Source organism: Mesocricetus auratus, unplaced genomic scaffold, assembly GCF_017639785.1.
Source record: "Mesocricetus auratus isolate SY011 unplaced genomic scaffold, BCM_Maur_2.0 Super-Scaffold_4256, whole genome shotgun sequence".
NCBI lineage: Eukaryota > Metazoa > Chordata > Mammalia > Rodentia > Cricetidae > Mesocricetus > Mesocricetus auratus.
The window spans coordinates 58,892,406-58,911,021 of NW_024429182.1; the positions used below are offsets into that span (position 1 = coordinate 58,892,406).

General features: G+C 49.0%; 2 protein-coding genes across 11 annotated transcripts in view; one reads left to right on the plus strand and one right to left on the minus strand.

Annotated features, from left to right (window-relative positions):
* Sirt3 (sirtuin 3) overlaps window positions 1-11,440 on the plus strand; it is a 21,041-nt gene extending 9,601 nt beyond the window's left edge. For 2 of the 10 annotated variants that reach the window (XM_040751882.1, XM_040751909.1), the window contains exons 2-7: window positions 391-582; window positions 659-891; window positions 1,979-2,079; window positions 7,616-7,777; window positions 9,728-9,937; window positions 11,006-11,440. In XM_040751882.1, coding sequence (XP_040607816.1) covers window positions 391-582; window positions 659-891; window positions 1,979-2,079; window positions 7,616-7,777; window positions 9,728-9,937; window positions 11,006-11,026 — 919 coding nt within the window. In that variant the 3' untranslated portion in view covers window positions 11,027-11,440. Of the gene's footprint in view, window positions 1-390; window positions 583-658; window positions 892-1,978; window positions 2,080-7,615; window positions 7,778-9,727; window positions 9,938-10,800 lie in introns of those variants that run through there. The other 8 variants (XM_040751934.1, XM_040751904.1, XM_040751919.1 and 5 more) reach the window with 5 other exon arrangements.
* On the minus strand, window positions 10,431-18,269 carry Ric8a (RIC8 guanine nucleotide exchange factor A). The gene is made up of 10 exons (XM_005064230.4): window positions 17,504-18,269; window positions 17,163-17,210; window positions 16,487-17,077; window positions 16,089-16,180; window positions 15,460-15,610; window positions 14,921-15,016; window positions 14,678-14,822; window positions 14,455-14,599; window positions 13,957-14,076; window positions 10,431-12,778 (listed from the first exon to the last, which is right to left on the minus strand). Exons 1-10 carry the CDS (start codon window positions 17,585-17,587, stop codon window positions 12,658-12,660), a joined length of 1,593 nt encoding a protein of 530 aa, XP_005064287.1. The 5' UTR covers window positions 17,588-18,269; the 3' UTR covers window positions 10,431-12,657.
* Window positions 18,270-18,616: the final 347 nt, after the last annotated feature.

Here is an 18,616-nt window from a genome sequence, read left to right on the forward strand (position 1 = left end):
AGGTATCCTATCCAATGGTCTAGAGATAGCCCAAGGTAAGTTTAGCTCTTGATCTGCAACATTCCAACTCTTAATGGTCTAACTCCTCAATCAGCTTGCAGAATTGTCCCAGCCGTGACCATTTCAGAGCACCCAAGCTGTGGCGGTGCTTCCCTGATGCACACAGTGTCTGTCAAACCAGAAGTTCTTTGCCCCCAAATAAATCTCAATTCTGATACAAGATGGCTTTCTGCTTTAGTTGGTAGTTATGCATGGCGAGAAAGCGATTATTTGGTGCAACTAGAGAGAGTGCTGGCCCACCTTTGATGGTGAGAAGAGTACAGCTGCACTCACTCTTGCTAGCATAAGACTGATTGCCACCTGCTGCCTTTCTTGTGCTCTTACTGTCAGCATTACAGGTGGGAGAAGGCCCATATCCCTCTCTGTGGGAGCCCCAGGCAGCTTTGGATGTGGGGGCAACAGTGAGAAGGTGAAGCTCTCTCTGAAGGATGTGGCTGAGCTGCTTCGTACCAGAGCCTGCAGGAGGGTCGTGGTCATGGTGGGGGCTGGCATCAGCACACCCAGTGGCATCCCGGACTTCAGGTACACTGCAGTTCCCTCTGATGTCATCCCCCCACTCTCTTCCGTAGGGCTTAGCCTTCCCCTTCTGTCTCGACAGATCCCCAGGAAGTGGCCTCTATAGCAACCTTCAGCAGTATGACATCCCATACCCTGAGGCCATCTTTGAACTTGGCTTTTTCTTTCACAACCCCAAGCCCTTTTTCACATTGGCCAAGGAGCTGTACCCTGGGCGCTATAGGCCTAATGTCACTCACTACTTCCTTCGGTTGCTCCACGACAAGGAGCTGCTTCTGCGGCTCTACACACAGAACATTGATGGACTTGAGAGAGGTGAGCTTTCTCTCCTCGCATGTCTGTGTCTGTTTCTAAGGGGGGCTGTCTATGGCCTAGTGTTTATATGTCATCTCTGGGACTGTTGCCAGGCAACTGGTTATGTCTTTACTGCGTCTGTGTTTGAGGCCACAGCTGAAACCTCTCTGTAGGCCTGTCTCCCACACACCTTCTGGGGTTGGAGTTTTAGATGGAACTAAAGGTCATATGTTGAATCTGGAGTGGGTCTCTGTCTCCCTCTCCCTCTCTTCCCCTCCCTCTTCCCTCTCCCCTCTTCTTCCCTTTTTCCTTTCCTCTCTGTCTCCTCCCTCCTAAGGAACCCTTATGTCCTTTCCCTCTGTTTCCATTACTGACACATGGTCAGGCCTTGCTCTCTGTCCTCCCTATCTTCTCTTTCACCCTGAGATGGTTTTCAGGCAGATTCCTCACGTCTAGCATTAATATAGAAACTGTCTAGATATCTCTGGGTATCTGGAAGATACAGCCTTGTGAAAGCAGAACTCAGGCCGTTATGCTGAAGGACCATCCACACCTCAGTGTTGTCCAAGTCAGCCAGACATGTCTCGGTTCTGCTTTACACAGCGACAGCAGCAGTGAGGGAGAATTTGCCGATGCATTCCCAAGGTGTAGTATGCATCCATGGCAGTAGTCAGTGACCAGCAGCCACTCTGTTGTCTTCGGGGGTGCTGTGGTCTGAAGAAAGGCAGTGTCTTACTCAAAGGACAGGGTTCCTCTGAGAAGGGATCTACAACTCAGAAGCACCAAGGCTGCCTTTTCCCCCAACAGGAGGACAGGTTTTGGAGGAAGGTAGGAACCAAATAGCACCCATTAATTTCATGAGAAATCATTTGTTGTTATTGAAAATGCTCTGCTATTGTCCACATTAGCCTTGAATTTACTAACCCTGCTGTCTTGGAACGCTCAGTTCCTTAGCCTCAGCTAGGATTACAGGCATGAGCCATCACACCTGACTGAGAAGTCGCCTTCTGTTCACTTACCAGCCACACGGTCTTTTGAAACCTAGTTTTGTAAGTACGTGCATAGTCATCCCAGAGGCTGCAACACTGAGCTTTGGTTTGAATTTCAGCGTCTGGCATCCCTGCCTCCAAGCTGGTTGAAGCTCATGGGTCTTTTGCATCAGCTACATGCACGGTCTGTCGAAGGTCCTTCCCTGGGGAGGACTTCAGGGTGAGTTACCTTATGAAATGGGGTCTGCCTTCTGCAGTCCTTGGGGGTGGAAGATCTATAATAGTGGCATTTTATGCTTGTTTATCTGTTTGTTTTTGAAACAGGGTGCTGACAGTGGTCTGAAATTCACCAAGTTATCTAGACTGGCTGGTTAGGGAACCCTAGGGATCCACCTGTGTCTGCCTCCCCAGTGCTGGGATTACAAGTATATGTCACCAGGCCTGGCCTTTGTTTGTTTGAGACAGGGTCTCACTATTTAGACCAGGCTGGCCTAGAACTCATAGAGATCCATCTCCTTCTGCTGGGGTTAAGGATGTGCTCCACCATGCCTGGATCCTTTATTTTTAATAAAAAAAATGCTACATACTTGTAAAAGAACTTAGGCCATCTGAGGATATAGCTCAATGGTAGAATGCTTGGGATTTCACCCCCAATACTCTCTCTACCCACAAAATACAGGTCAGAAAAATACAGAGAAAAAATCTCCCAAGTCAAATGTGGTGGCACATGCCTTTAATCCCAGCACTTGGGAAAGAGAGAGACAGGCAGATTTCTGTGAGTTTGGGACCAGCCTGATCTACATAGTGAGTTCCAGGACAGCCAGAGCTACACAGTGAGACTGTCTCAAACCCCCTGCCCCCCAGAAAAGGAAAAAAATGGATCTCCCTTTAACCAATCCCTTTTGCTTACTTTCCATGATTTGGTGGATAATGTAATGCTCTGGGTTTTTAAAACAAAAGATATATGAACATATAAACATGATGTAACCAGCCTGAGCATGTCAAACATGACTCTGGCAGGCCTTGCCCTTCCCCCATTTCATCTGCCTTGCTAAAAACTGCTAGATTACATTCCTAAAGCTAGGCACCAAGATGTATTCTATTCTCTATTCTAAAAACTGCTAGATTATATTCCTAAAGCTAGGCACCAAGGTCTATGCCCTTATTTGACCACTTCCTCCCCAGGAGGCCAACTGCTAAGGTCCAGCTATCAAAGCATTGAAGTCCAGCAATCGAAGCCCCTTTTTGGTTGTACTAATTAACATGCCCAATCAAAACAAATCAACTCATCCTAACATAGGGTTTCCTCTTTAACCTTTATAAACTGCCATTTGCCTATGGGCCACGTCTGTCTTCTGTCTTTCCAGAGGCAATCCTTTATCCCCTACCGTCTCCCTTGTTCCTTTCCCTTGCCCTTCATCCTCTGTCTCCTGTCTTTGTCTCTTAGTCCCTGCCCTTTGTCCTCCTGGGTAAATAAATCTCATTTGTGCTGAGAACTTGGTCTTAGGGTGTCTTGTGCTGAATACTGGTCCCTTCACAGATGACCTGAGACTCTAGCTAAACCTACCTTCTACAGGCTCTGCCCCTCTCCCAGTTGCCCCACAGGCTAGGGGTTAAGTCCTCAACACATAGCCTTTGGAGATAAGTTTTTGTTTTGTTTTTTTTTTAAACCAACTTTCTTTTTTTATAGCTTTAGAAAAATTAAGCAGAAAGTACAGATAGTTACCATGTACCTATACCTTTTACCCACAGAGCTTCCTTCACTTCCAGCATTACACCAAATTCAGTAACCTTGCAGCTGATAAACCCATGTTGATGACACTCTTCCCAGAGTCCACAGTTTGGATAAACGTGTAGAGACAAGTATCCATCATTGTGGTATCATCCACAGGACTCCTGCCAGTCTCCTTGGTGTTCTGCTTATCTTTCCTTTACCCCAATGCCTAACAATTTTAATCTTACTTTCTTTTTTATTTTTATTTTTTTGCATTGGTGTTTTGTCTGCATGTATGTCTTTCTGATAGTGTTGGGTCTTGAAGTTGTAGACAATTGTTAGCTGCCATATAAGTGCTAGGATTGGAACCCTGGTTCTCTGGAAGAGTAGTCAGTGCTCTTAACCACTGAGCCGTCTCTCCAGTCCCCTGATCTTACTTTCTTACTGTTCAGTCTTCTCTAGAGTGTAGTTGGGATCATATAGTATGCAGCTTTTCATATTGGTTTCTTTCACTTAGAAGTGAGTATTTGTTTCTTCCATTTAATTTCCTGGTCTGGCAGCTGACTTCTAATTCTTTCTGAATAATGTACAATTTGTCTAGATGTACCATGGTTTATCCATTCTGCTAGTGATATGAATGCTTCAATTCAAGGATATGCAGGTTTTATGTGAACAAAAGTTTTAAAGTTCTTTGGGTAAATATCAAGAAACAGTTTTTGGATCATAGTAGCAGTGTGTTTGGTTTTGTAAGAAGCATAGAACTAGGGCTATCTATATGTTAGTGATGATATATGTAGTGGATATAGCTTAGAGAGCTTGGCTAGCTCATGGGAGGTCCTGGGTTAAGTTCCCAACACCCCCCCCCCAATGGTCTTCTAAAGTGGCTATGATATTGTGCATTTCAGCAGCAGCTGAAACCCCTACTTTTCCATGTTCTCATCAGTATCTTCTGTTATCCATGTTGAAGATCTGGGTTAGATATGTGTTCAGGTGTGCAGTGATATCACATTGCTTTAATTAGCATTTCCTTGGTGGTCTTTAATGGTGAACATCTTCTCAAGTGGTCATTTGTCAACTTTTATTCTTTGGGATTGTGTCCATGTATTTTGCTATTTTCTTTTTGTGTGTGTGTTTTGCTTTTTGTTTCTTTGAGACAGGTTTCTCTGTGAACACTAGCTGTCCTGGAACTTGCTCTATAGACCAGACTGCCCCCAAACTCAGAGATCTGCCTGCTTCTGCCTTGATTGCTGGGATTAAAGGCGTGCGCTGTATTTTGCTATTTTCAAAATTGATTCCTCTTAAAAAATATTTTATGTGCATTGGTGTTTTGCCTGCTTGTGTGTCTATGTGAGGGTGTCAGATTCCTTGGAACTGGAATTACAGTTGTGAGCTACCATGTGGGTGCTGGGAATTGAACCCAGGTCCTGTGGAAAAGCAGTCAATGCTCTTAACCACTGAGCCATCTCTCCAGCATCTAAGTCTGATTTTTATTGTTGAGCTGTACTCAGATTTTCTTTAGGCCACTAGCTCACAAATAATGACAAGTAGATTTACTAATTATGAAAACTTGACCTTAGTTTAGGCTTGTTTTTAACTAGCTCTTATAATTTAAATTAACCCATTTCTATTAATCTACGTTCTGTCACATACCACCCATAGTGTTTCCTCCTAATCTCCTTGCCCCCCCACCCCACATTCCTCCTTTCACTCTCTGCCCAGAAATCCTGCTGCCTAGCTATTGGCTGTTTGGCTTTTTATTATGCCAATCACAGTAATACAGCTTCACACAGCACACAGTGTTCAAATATCCCACAACACTGAGCTTTAAGAGTTCATTGTAGAGCTAGCAGGATGGCTCAGCAGGTATATTATTTACTTTTCTTTTGCTGTGATAAAATACTGTGACCAAAGCAATTTTTAAAAAGTTTGTTATGGTTTTAGAGGGGTAAGAGTCTATCATGGTGGGGACACATGGCAGCGAGCAACAGGCGTGGCTGCAGGAATAGGAAGCTGAGAGCTCAGGTCTTCAAGGGCAAGCATGAAGCAGAGAGAGCACAGGGAACTAGGGTGAGGATATAGCTCTCACGCCTATTCCCACCGACTTACTTCCCCCTAGCCAGCCTGCACCTCCTAAACTTCCCCCAAAGCACCACCAGCTAGGGACCAGGCGTTCAGATACTCTGTGGGGTCATTGCTAGAAGTTTTTCTCTTTACATGTAGGTCTCTGATCCACTTTAATTTTTTTTGTTTGTTTTCAAGACAGGGTTTCTCTGTGTCTTTGGAGCCTGGCCTGGAATTCACTCTGTAGACCAGGCTGGCCTCAAACTCAGAGATCCTCCTGCCTCTGCCTCCCAAATGCTGGGATTAAAGGCATGCACCACCACCTCCTGGCTTCCACCTTAATTTTTGTGAAGCATGTAAGTCTGTCCTGTTCATCCTGTTGCATGTGGATGTGTGTTCAGTATATGTGTTAAAAATACCCTTCTCCTAGGGAGGCAGAGGCAGGCGGATCTCTGTGAGTTCGAGGCCAGCCTGGTCTACAGAGCGAGTTCCAGAACAGCCTCCAAAGCCACAGAGAAACCCTGTCTCGAAAAACCAAAAAAAAACAAAAAAAAACCCTTCTCTACTGAATCGCCTCTGTTCTTTCGTCAGGGACCAGTTGATGATGCTTGTGTCAGTTTCTTTCACTGACCTCTCTATTCTCTCACCAGCTCAGCAGTCGTGGTACCTTTGGCTTTAGAGTGCTAACATCTGGGAGGTCTCTGACTTTACTTCCCTCCTTCCATGTTGTACTGGCTATTCTGAATCCATTTTCTAATCTTGCTTTCTGCATAGTTTTCACATGTTTTCTTCAAGAGTTTCACTGGGTTGTGTTTCCATTTGGATCTCCTTTTATTTATTCTGCTTGAAATGCATAGGACTTTCTTTGTCATTGCAAGGTTATACCCAGCCATTCTCTCCTCAGATGCCCATCATTTCTGCCCTTTTCCTCCCACCCTTTTCCTCCCGCTGCATATGGTACTCTGAGTAGGTGAGTATCCCACCTTCTCTCTGACAGTCATGGGTGCTCTGCAGTGTCTGCCATTGCGACTGCTTGTGTTGCATTCTGGGTAATTTCTTCTGATCGGTTTCAAACTCATCAATACCTTGTTCATTGAATTTTACTTTTGCTTTTTATTTTCCTTCTAGAAGTTCTATTTGGTTCTTTTTTTCTTAATTCATGACAGTTAAAGTTTTGATATTTTTAGTGGACATTTCAAGCTGTCCATTTTTTCCTATTAATTTAAACACCATATAGTTTTATGATTTGTGGCTGATAATTTTGGACATATTTTGGCAGTTGTTTCTACTCATTCTTGCTGAAGTTATTCCACTAAAATCTACTCAGGTTAGCTATAAGGATTTACTCTACGAGGGTGTTTATGCTGCCTTTCTCGCTGGACGCAGGGTCTACAAAGCATGGTGTGAGGGCTGCCATCACCCCATGTGGAACCTACAGGAGAATTTGTGGGTGAAACTGGGCAATGTCTAGGACTTGATTTGAAATATTTCACCCCTCCAATTTTTGAGGGTTGTAAGAAACAGTCCCAAGGCCTCCTGAATGGGGGTGTCAGTGAGGAGGCCTAGGCAATCTATGAGGCCTTGGGTAGATCAGTATTTATCCCTGGCGTACAAATGGACTTTGGGTGCCCATCCCACAATGAGAGATGCTCTCTCAGCCTGGACTCTTGGGGGAGGGCCTAGGCCCTGCCCTGGATGAAATGACAGACTATGGACACCCCCTGGGAAAAGGAGGGGGGCTGGTGGGAGGAGGGGAGGGAAAGGGACAGGGACCTGGGATTGACATATGAAGCAACCTTGTTTCTAATTTAAATTTAAATTTAAAAAAATGAAAAAAAAAGAAACAGTTGACAAAATTGCTAAAGCCACATGGGGTCCATTACAATTCGGCTTTTGGATATGCTCAGAATTCCCTTGAGAAGCAGTTGCCTTTTCCTCCTTCTAAAGTCACCTTCCTTGGTTCTTCCCCTCTGATCCCCAGGCTGATGTGATGGCAGACAGGGTGCCCTGCTGCCCTGTGTGTACTGGCGTTGTGAAACCTGATATTGTATTCTTTGGGGAGCCACTGCCTGCACGGTTCTTACTACATGTGGCCGATTTCTCCCTGGCAGACCTGCTACTCATTCTTGGGACCTCCCTGGAGGTTTGTTGGAAGGCATGTGGGGATGGGTGGAGGGTTAGAGAGCATGGAGGGGCAGGGCCTGGTTGGTAGTGCCACCTTTTCAGGTGAGTAGAGTCAATGGTAGTGACATCCCAGAGTTTGGGAGCAGTGGCTGTATAGGAAGCATAAAGGTATGGTAAAAGGTTAGCTTTGAGGCAGGACTGCAGGGCCTGATGCAGCTCTAGAGCTGTACTTTGGGATGACGAGCAGATGGCAGTCATTCCTGTAATGACATCTGGTGGGAGAAGGTTGGCTGCAGCATCATTAGTTTTGCAGGATTAGAGTGCAGTCAGAGGACCAGTGGGGTTGGGGTCAGCATGTGGGTGTGAGTGTCCTGGGCGATGACCATTGGAGGTGTACAAGGAGTTGATTTGCTTTGGCGTCTGAATGCTAGATTTCCAAAAGGTCTAAAGAGCGTAAAGACCATGGGCTGGGGCCCAACTGTGTGTAGCCATAGGGGAGAAAGGCCATAAAGCTCTGTTTGGGAGGCTGATGGGCAGAGGCCTAGGGCTGGTGCACTCAGCCTCTTACTATTATTGTGTGATGTGAGCCAGGCCGGTCTTAGTGCTTTAGACCACTAAAGTGAGATTTAAAACTGAGGCACCATTAGGGGTGGTGTACACAAAGGGGAAATATACGAGTGAATGTTGTGGTGTGGGTTTAAATGTGAGTGTTTATTGTGAGCCTTGTTGGTAGGTCTCAATAAAAAGGTAAGGACTTCCACTTAAGGTTTGGCAGGGTAGATGGTTGTGAGCCACCATGTGGTTGCTGGGAATTGAACTCAGGACCTCTGAGCCATCTCTCCAGCCCCTTTAGAACCATTTTTTAAACATTTATGTGTATGTGTATGCCAGAGGACAGTTTGTGGGAATCATTTCTCTCCTTCCACCATGTAGATCCTGGGGATCAAACTCAGGTTGTCAGATTTGGTGGCAAGTTCCTTACCCATTGAGCTATCATGGCCTTCCCTTGGTTTTTCTTCAGAACCGTTATTGAGGCCTTTTCACCCGTTTTGCTTATCTAAAAACATTTTATTTTATGTGTATGAGTGTTTGTCTGTATAAATGTATGTATACCCTGTGTGCCTGGTACCCATGGAAAGGTTACCCCGGAACTAGGGTTACAGACAGTTGCAAACTACTATGTGGGTGTTGGGAATCAAACCCAAGTCTCCTGCAAGCACAGAAAATGCTCTTAACTCCTGAGCTATCTTTCTAGTCCCGTATTTTGCTTTTTTTGAGGAGAGGGTCTTATGTAGCTCCAGCTAACCTTAAACTTGCTGTGTAGCTGAGGAATGACCTTGAACATCTGACCCTCCTGTCTCCACCTCTGACTGCTGGGATTACAGGTGCGCCACTACCATACCTGCTTAACAACTGTTCGTTTACATTTAAATCCATAATACATCTGAAACTTCTTTAGTAAAAGGCGAGAACTGACCGTTTTCCTCTTAGGTAAGAGCCAGGCTTGATATCATCCCCTTAATCTACACATTTCCTACATTGTTATTCTTGGTGCAGAAATATGATGGCAGCATTGCCCTTTAGGAGACTGAGGGGACCAGGGGGATGGAGGCAGGATGGTAAATGGTGCTCGCTCTTCTACATCAGACAAGTATAGGAGAGGCTCAGGTCACAGAGTGGACAGAGCAGGTGGAAGGAAGATGCTTGAAGGCAGAGCACGCAGCCTGGGAGGAAGGATAGAGTGGGGAGAAGCAGGGTTTGTGTTGCACACTGAACACAGTGGAGGAGGTAACCTGTAGATGGGAAAGAGGTCACCCAGACCAGGGGGCAGAAGCCTTCAGAAACAAAGAGGCAAACTCTTGTGTCACAGTGTCTGCCTTGTCTCCTGCCCCAAGGTACCAGAGGCCGTGGTGTCCTATGTCTTGATGGTACATGAACACCCTGCCCTTCACACTGGATTGTCTTTCAGGTAGAGCCTTTTGCCAGCTTGTCTGAAGCAGTACCGAAGTCAGTGCCCCGGCTGCTCATCAATCGAGACTTGGTGGGGCCCTTTGCTTACAGTCCTCGCAGCACGGACGTGGCCCAGCTAGGCGATGTAGTTCAGAGTGTGGAAAGGCTGGTGGACCTCCTGGGCTGGACACAAGAGCTGCAGGATCTCATCCAGCGGGAAACTGGAAAGGTACAAACGCTAAGCTCCGGGCCTAGTCCAAGAGTGCGCATCCTCTTGTGGGCACGGACCTCAGCGCATTGCTGGCATTTAGGTGTTTGGTGCTCCTATAGACTTGCTTTTTGTTTCCTACTCCACAACTCATTGCTGGGACCTAGGGGAGGGGGAGGGCTGAGAAGGTGACATTTTTTGCACCCTGCACGGGATTTAGCTAACCAGGGATGATTTATTAATCAGCTGGGTGGTGGTAGCACATGCCTTTAATCCCAGCCATTTGGGAGGCAGAGGCAGGTGGATCTATGTGAGTGGGGCCAGCCTGGTCTATAGAGTGAGTTCCAGAGCAACCAGGACTGTTTCACAGAGAAACCCTGTTTTGAAAAACCAAAACCAAACAAAAAAGAAAAACAAAAGGGCAGGGGGATAGTCATCACAGCCACTGGGAATAGGAAGCCAAAGAACACTACGCTTTTGAGACTTTACAGTACCTGTGACTCATACAGAATAGTTTCCTATGAGAATCGTGCTGTGTTTATTTTCTATAGTGAAGTGCTAGCATTCAACCCCCAATTCTATTGTAGACAGGTGCAGCATTGCTCAGAAGGTTCCACCAGAATGTCACAATTGATGTTCTGTTGTTGCCAAGACAGAATCTTAAGAAAATTCTAGCCCCTCATGGCTCTGGGCCATGTCCAGCAGTCTCCTCAACTTTACTGGCAAAAGCTCCTGGCCTCTTGTGTTTAGCCCGAGCTCTTAATGAAATGGACCAAAGAGAAGCAAGGTATATTGTAGATGAGCTTTGGCATTTACTGCTTCCACAGATGAGATGTAACCACCCGCATTATTTTTGTCTTTTTGTTCCAAAATTTGACTCTTAGGACTGAATGTATGCTGGTGCCATTTCTTGGAAAACAGTCTTTATTTAGCCACCTGTGATGTGCTAGGCCTTCTGGGATCCCTTTTCTTGTTCACTTTAAAGAGAAAAGCTTGCTCCATAAAGTATTTTGCTTGACTTCAATGACTGGTCCAGGTCTGGGATGTAGCCTGTCTGGCTGTGAAGTTAACTGGGCTCCTCTGTTCCAGCTGGATGGACAGGACAGATAAGACTATGGCTTCATCACCTGCGGGAAAGTCACACTGGAGATCCTCTTTCCAGGGAGACCTCATGCCTGAAAACAGCTCGGACAGGTTTATAAATCTGGGCCGAACCACGATGTGTGACCTGGGTAGTGGTCTTCTGAGGCTGCCTTTGAATGTTTACCCTTGGGGCCATGCTATCACAGTGTAAAGGAGCTCCATGTGTGCTCTGTCCCATCACTGCTGAAGCCTGTAGTGCAGAAGCCTTCTTTCTGGCAGTGGTCCTTACAGTTATCAGGAGGGCAGCACAGCATGTCTATCCATCACCAGACCCAGGTGATGCATGAGGGTAATCTGGCATGTCAGTCTCTACAGAGGCATCTTTGCTAAAGAAAACAAACAAACTTCATTTCTTGCATGTAATAAATTTTAGTATAAAAACTTGGCATCCTTTTGTTTGTCTCTTCAGGACAATTAAGTGTTAACATATTTCAGGTTATGTGGGTGTCTTCCTCTAGGATAACAAGACTAAGCCCATCTGTCCTTTGACTCACCCTGGTATTAACTCAGGCTCCTTTTCTACACAGTCCCTCAAGAATATCCAGAATCCTGTCTGCCCAGCCCCTCCTAAGTCACTCCCACTACCCCACCCAGGCTTCTCCAGTAATGGTGCTAAAATCAGTGGCAGGCATTACTCAGGGAGACCCCTGGGTCTTTTACTTTTCCTGTCCTACATGCAGTTGTGATTAAGCACAGGCTGCTTGTGCCTGGGCTCCTACCCAAGTGCATACAGTTATACAGTTGAGGCTGTTTCCTAGGTTGAAGCACCGCCTGTTCCTGCACCCATTCTTACTGGGGCTGGCAGGCAGATCCCAGGGAATGAATGGGGTCTCCTGTTTCTGTCCTCCAATGACAGCATATGTGCCACTGGTGATGTAGGGCATCCTGAATTCTAAAAAGAATGAAATTAGTTTCTATTTGATATCTTTTCACCTGGCTACTTCACAGATATACAGTCTTGTCCCAAACTCTTTATTCTGTGCCTCAGAAATCTCAGATTGTACTTGTCTTACACTTTTGCCTTCATACAATTACTAAGCCAGTGGTTGTTCTGTTGAGCTCTCAGTGAGGCTTGGGTATGTAGATAATGCAGTGGTGATTGAGCCAAGACCAAGAAGAATTCAGAAAAGGCCGTTCACTGGCCATGGGCTCAGTGGGGCCACAAATAGGAATTGTGATGCCGTGTGTTTGACATACTTAAACAGTTCCAGTAGATTCTTCCATGTGTGAAACAGGATATGCCCCACATACAGACATGCTTATACAATGTACACCTACTCAGTCACCACCCTCATACATGCATGTTCACTTATGTGCCAAGGCGACTCTGCCCACGTCTGTAGCGATGGCATATGCTTGGCAAACATCAAAGAAACAACTTTGCTTGTGGAAATGAAGGATAGTTTCTCAGTCTTCACAGAGAGTAAGACTACCACAGTCCTAAACACAAGAAACTGGACCAAAGGCAAATCATGGATAGTGGGGAGTAAAGAGAAAGGTTCCCCTGCTGGAGAGGAGTGTGGCTTCTCTAGGCAGCACCCCAAGGACACATCTGGAAGCAGCACCAGTTCTGAAGGGGAGCAAAGCCGCTGCAATCTTCAGTCAGGGTCGGAGTCGGGGTCTGAGGAGAGCTGCCCCTCCATAGTCTCACACATTGCATCTTGCAGAGAAGTGAGGTGACCCCGGGGACTCATCCCCATGGGTTGGATGACTCTGTGCCTGCAGGGAAAGCACAGTGTGGGTGGGGAAGAAACCTGGTGTGCAGGGCAGGGGGTCTTGCTCATTCTTGGCAGCTACTTGGACTAAAATAAACTTAATCAGGCCCAGATCCTAACTGCCACCTAATTAGCTTTGAGATGTTAAGCAGTCCTTTACATTCTTGTCCTCATTTACATCACCTATGAACAGGACGCAATGCTAACCATAGCCTCTTTTCTGGAGGGTTACCTCTAGGGCAAGTCATCTCAAATGTCTAATGCAGCCTCACTAGTCTCTGCTAAGCCAGCCTCCCTGGGTTCACAAAACAGAGTCATTCCCATGTGTTAAGAGAAGCTTTTTCTTTTGCTAGCCGCTTTGGTTTATCCCACGCCAGTCGCCTGGGCTCTGCCGCGCCAGCCTGGTTCTAGATCCGCATGAGTCCCAAATAAACACACAGGAGGCTATATTAATTATGAAGCTGTTGGCCTTGCTTGTTTCTAACTGGCTAGCTCTGACTTAAGTAATTACCCCATAATTGTTAATCTAAGTATGTCTCTTACCGGAGAATAGTTCCAGGCTTCCTACCCCAATGGCGGTTACATCTCGAACCCCTCGTGTTTCTCCTACCCAGAGTCCTCCTGGACTCCTAGCCCCACCTATCTAGATTCCTATTGGCCAGACAGTGCTTTATTAGCATAAGACTTCCCCAACATCAATTGTTGGCTTCAACAGATGCTGTAACGATACGCGACACACAATTACTGAAAATAAGGCTAAGTATTTTATATAGAAAATTACTCACAAGTTACCAAACCCAGAGAAGCCCAGCAGATCTCAGCTAGCGACTGGACCGGAAGCCGAACTCCAGGAAAAGAGAGCGAGACTTCCTGTGCGCTGTCTTTTATGCCTTCCCCCGTAACGCCCCTAGCCATGCCCAAAAGTGGGCTTGGCTAGTGACGTAGTTCCGCCTACGTATGTATACGTCTTTACATCCAGCCGTATACGTCTTTAGTCCTGCCTAAAGTGGGTGTGGTTAGCGGTGTGGTAAACCGCCCTTTTATTACCACATCTGTATGCGCCTCTAGTAAGTCACATGTTTAATGGCGGCATAGACTTAGTAAGTCACATGTTTAATGGCGGCATCAGACTTCCTCCTACACCCATGTCTCCTAGCTGCAAGCCTTCCTCACAACACATACCTGGAGAGCTTGTCAAACATGTTCACTAGCTTCATAGCCTCATGCTCCTTCTGCTCCTCTGTCATGCCTTCCATAGGATTGGGCGGCTTCTCCTCCACCCTTCCAGTCACAGGGTTGATGCTGCTCCCAGGGACAGTGCATGAGAAATGGATTAGAGATGCTATAGAAGTGCCACTATGTGGGCATAGCCTCCATCTTCATGCCGAGGGCTGCGTTAGGAAGAGCCCACCTTCTTGGCTTTGGTTCTGGTGGGACTTCAGAAGGGAGACCCACCCCCCGCAACACCAGCTGGACAACTCTTACCCAGGACCTCCTGGTTTTCAGAGAGCCTACTTGCTGGGCCTCAGTATACTCAGGATGCTTGTCATCAGAAAACAAGTGCCTGAGTTTAGGTCTTACCCATTCCTCATCCTATCCTATGTACTACTGGTTCTGGTTGGGGGTAAGGATAGGGGAACGGGGGCTATGGGGAACCCAGTGTATATTAGGTGCATGTACCTGGCCTTAGCTTCCCTGTATTCCTCTGTGTCGGTGTCCTCATCCTCCGAGTACTGGCCCTCGGGCCGGCCCCCAGCCATAAGGCCCCTGGCCGCCAGGAGACCGGCAGCATTTCCGTAGCCTGTATACTTGATGAATCGGGGCACTGAAGACCAGGGCAGAGGTCAATGTGTGAATATGGCTGAGGCAGGGAAGGCCTGGGGCTTGGGCTCCCCCAACTCACCGCTCTCAGAGCATAAGACAAAGAGGAACTCAGCAGCTACCCTCTTCACATCTGTATCCAGGTGTGTCATGAGGCGGACAAGCTTGTTTCGAAGCAGGTCCCCCACCTCAGGCCGAGTCCTCACATCTCTCAGAGGGGGCAGAACCTGGGGAGGCAGCTGTCTCTAAGTGTTGGCTTAGAGCAGCCAGGAGCCTTTAAAGAGGATCTAGTACATGTTCCCCAGCTGTCTCCTTTTCCAAGTACCTGGGCCTTGAGGAACTTCCTGGCAGGACGGTGGATGCGGGCACATTCCGTCAACACGTTCAGCACAGGTGCAACACACTCCTTCAGCCTGTGGGTCTGAAGAAGGCTTCTGTCACTGTGATATGCTCCCCATGGAAGATGGGGGCATACTGAATACTTCACCAAATGGCTCTGGCAAGGACTTTTCCAAAGGGGTCATGCTGCAGTAAGTTAGCTAAGGGCCAAAGGTGGTGATGGCATTTACTGGCTTAAGAAAGTAATACCAGCACTTGGGAGGCGGGAATCAAAGGCTTCTGAGAATCACTTCAGGGAACTGCAGACCTAAACGACAACATTCGCCTTGGTAGACCCCGAGAAGCCTGCTTTTCTTTGGTAATCAGCAGCATTGAGGTCCACACACATGCCGTATCCACAAGCTTCGGAGAGGGTCTGACTGAGTGGCTACCATCTGGTGGGGCCACAGAGCAACCAGAGAAGTTGTCCAAGTTATACCATCAAGCTGACCAACGGAAGCCACAACATGCAGGTCGTCCACCTACCTGGTGCAGCCGCTTCTCTAGGAAGGCAAGAAGGGCACTGATCACTTCCATATTGACTCCCATAAACTCCAAGGATCCTTCGTGTAGCTCCAAGGCGAGAAGGACATCCAAACATTTGAGGGGCAAGTTCCCCAGGAGATTCACTGTGTGGCTGGGGACAGACAGAGGCCTTGAGAGAGTAACTCTAGCACAGATGTAATCTCCGGCTCCTCTCCTGGGGTACACATGATACGGGGGACTGACGGACAGCACTGAGGACTAGAGACAAGGGCAGGTGGTATTCCCATTCAGGTTTGGTGGGGAGGCAGTAGACATTGCCTGTCCCATTCTGTCTGAGCTGAGGTACCAAGCAATCTCGGGGAACCAAGGTCAGGTAAGGTACTAACTGGTCACCACCAGCAGGAACAGGAGACCCGCTGCCTTACAATGCCAGCTTCCACCATAGCTCCTCCCCTAGTCATACCCTGAGTTCCTGGGGCTCTCTGAAAACACACTGGTGTCCCATCCCCCTGACAGTCACACTCTACGGTGGGACCTGGTGCTTCTGACTCACAGCTAGGGCTGAGGACTAGGGTGCCCATGCCTAAGCACTCTCCCCACCATCAACACACGTTAGTCCTGCCCCTCACCCATGGAATTCCTCTGTGCGGTCTCCAGCAGCAGTAACCATCACACAGTGCCGCAGAAGGGTCCCCAGGTATCGGTAAAGGGCAGCATCTTCCTAACCAAAAAACAGAGGGGCTCCTGTAAGAAGGAGTCCCCGGTTCCTGTGCTCCAGGGCCACATGGAGCTATCACTTGGCTTTGTTCACAGCACAGTTGGTGACCTTTGGCCACCTAAAGCCTTGCGACGAACATGCCCCCGCCCCATGCACAACAGCTCAAAAACCTTCCTTGGATTCCCTGCCTTGTCTGTCCCATTATCGTTGCCATGTCTGACACCCTGGAAGTTGAGGCACGAAGGAAGCAAAACCCCAAAATGTCCCGGCCAAGCCGAGCCCCACCCATGACTTCGGGCTACAGCTTACCTCATCCACCTCCCTCTTGACAGAGTCAAAGGTGATGTTAAAGAGCACTTTGAGGATCTCCATGGCCCGCTCGGTCTCTTGGGCCGGAAGTACCACCGGGGGTTTTTCTTTGGGGCCCGCCCCCAGTGTGAGCTCCAGCGCATCAGTCAGCAGGCGCACCCCATGCAGCTCCTGAAACAGCTGCTGGCGCACGTCAGTGCGAAGGGCTGTCAGCAGGAAAAGGAGCCGCAGGTCAAAGAACTGGACTTCGTGGGGATAGCTCCTTTTGCGGTACAGTCCCACACGCTCTGCCAGCCTCACCACCAGGCCAGCCTCTGCTGCTAGCATCTGGGCTGTAGGACTGCTGAGCACGAGATTGCACAGGCATTTGAGAGACTCGAGTAAGACATCCATGTCCGGGGGCTGTGGGATGGGCTCCTCTGAGACGGTGATGTCAGCATAGCAGGCTAGTGCATGTAGGCTCTGGCGGCTGGCAAAGGTGTCCAGGCAGCTGCGGTCTCGGGTTAGGATTCGGATAGTTTGCAGCCAGGTGACACGGAGTGATGGTGACAAGCCCTGCTCCAGTAAGGAGACCAGCAGCTTTGCGAGTCTCTGTGGGGAGGGACGAAAGTGGTTCCACCAGTTCCTCTTGGGGCAGCCCATGCCTGCCCTAGGAGCCCCTTAGGACGGCACCTACCTTCCTGTCCTCCTGTTGGGCATCATCGAAGGTGAAGCTCTCGGAGTGCTGCAGGGAGATTCAGTAGGCTCAGGTCCACACGCAGGTAGGACCTGTGCTCCTCGAGTCAGGGCAGCCGGTCTGCTTTTACCTCTCAGGCAGCAGCCATCGCTTTGAACGCAAGGCAAGGTCCACCACCCTCGCCTCCCAGACACCTGCCCCACCACTGACACACCCGAGGCCCAGCCCGCCACCCAAGACCGTGCTCCCAGCCACACTCGCACGCACACCCCAGCCGCGTTGCGCGCACACCACTGCTTCCTCTCTCTATGAAATTTCCTCGGTAGCCGGGTGCCTCTCACCTCCCGGTTGAACGACTGCAGAGCTTCTGTAACTGTGTCTTCCTTTCCCGTCTCCAAAGCATCTGCAACTGCCCGGGGCTCCATGGCCCCTGGCACCGGGTGCTGGAAGGCTTGGGCTGGGAAGACGCAATCGGCCAAACCCGCGGGCTCCGCCCAGGTCCGGAAGCCCAGCGTCCACGCGTGAGGGATGCCGGGAGCGCAGCCGAGCCGAAAGGGTGTGTACAGGCGTGGGGGCGGGCCTCCGGTTTAAGGTGGAGCCCACCTGGCCGCGGTCGCCCAGTGGCTTGTCTTGGAGCCGCGACGCTAGCTAACCAAGTAGCATCCCCCTTTTGTTCCCTCCTCTCCAGCCGGGAGTTTGTAGCAGGCGTGGAGCGTGGAGGTGGGGTCTCGGCCCCCGCATGGACCGCCCTCCTTACGCACTGGTCGGGGAACAGGGAGAGAGACGAAGGGAGCGCTGTCCTCTGGCCGCTTAGTCAGCTGGAGTCACACGGCGATTCTCACGGTCCAGACCCTGAAGCTCTCGCTCCATGGGGAACAGGGAAAGACAAGCACAACGACTCGGGTGGTCAAAAGAAAGTGGATAGCTCGGCGAGGTGGCGCACGCCTTTATCTCAAACACTCGAGACGCAGGAGCAGGCAGATCTGTGAGTTCTAGGCCACACAGGGATGCATAGTGAGACCGTCCTTAAAACAAACAAAAGACCAAACATCAAAGATAAAGTGGCTATCAAAGGAAAAGGAAAGTTGCAGTGTATGAGGAAGGACCAGAGAGAAGTGAAAACCACCCGGGAAAGCCACTCCCATGGGCGGGGCAATGGAGGGGCCTGCCGCGGCCGTCAGACGGTGGAAGCGGTCGAACGCTGGCTGTGAGTGGGAGCCAGGCCCGCAGGCGGAGTCGGTGGAAGTGCACTTCGCGGTGACGCACGCAAGCAACGCTCCCGGGGATGATCTGTCACCCGCTGAGCTAACCGGCGCGTGCCCCGCACCTACTCGGTGTCAGGCCCTGGCGTCTCCTTCGCCAGTCTCCTTCAGCTCTGTCTGTCCTCCCCATCTTGTAGTTCTCAACCTGGGCTCCCGCAGCGCCCGCCGCATCCGACAGCGTTACTGAGGAGG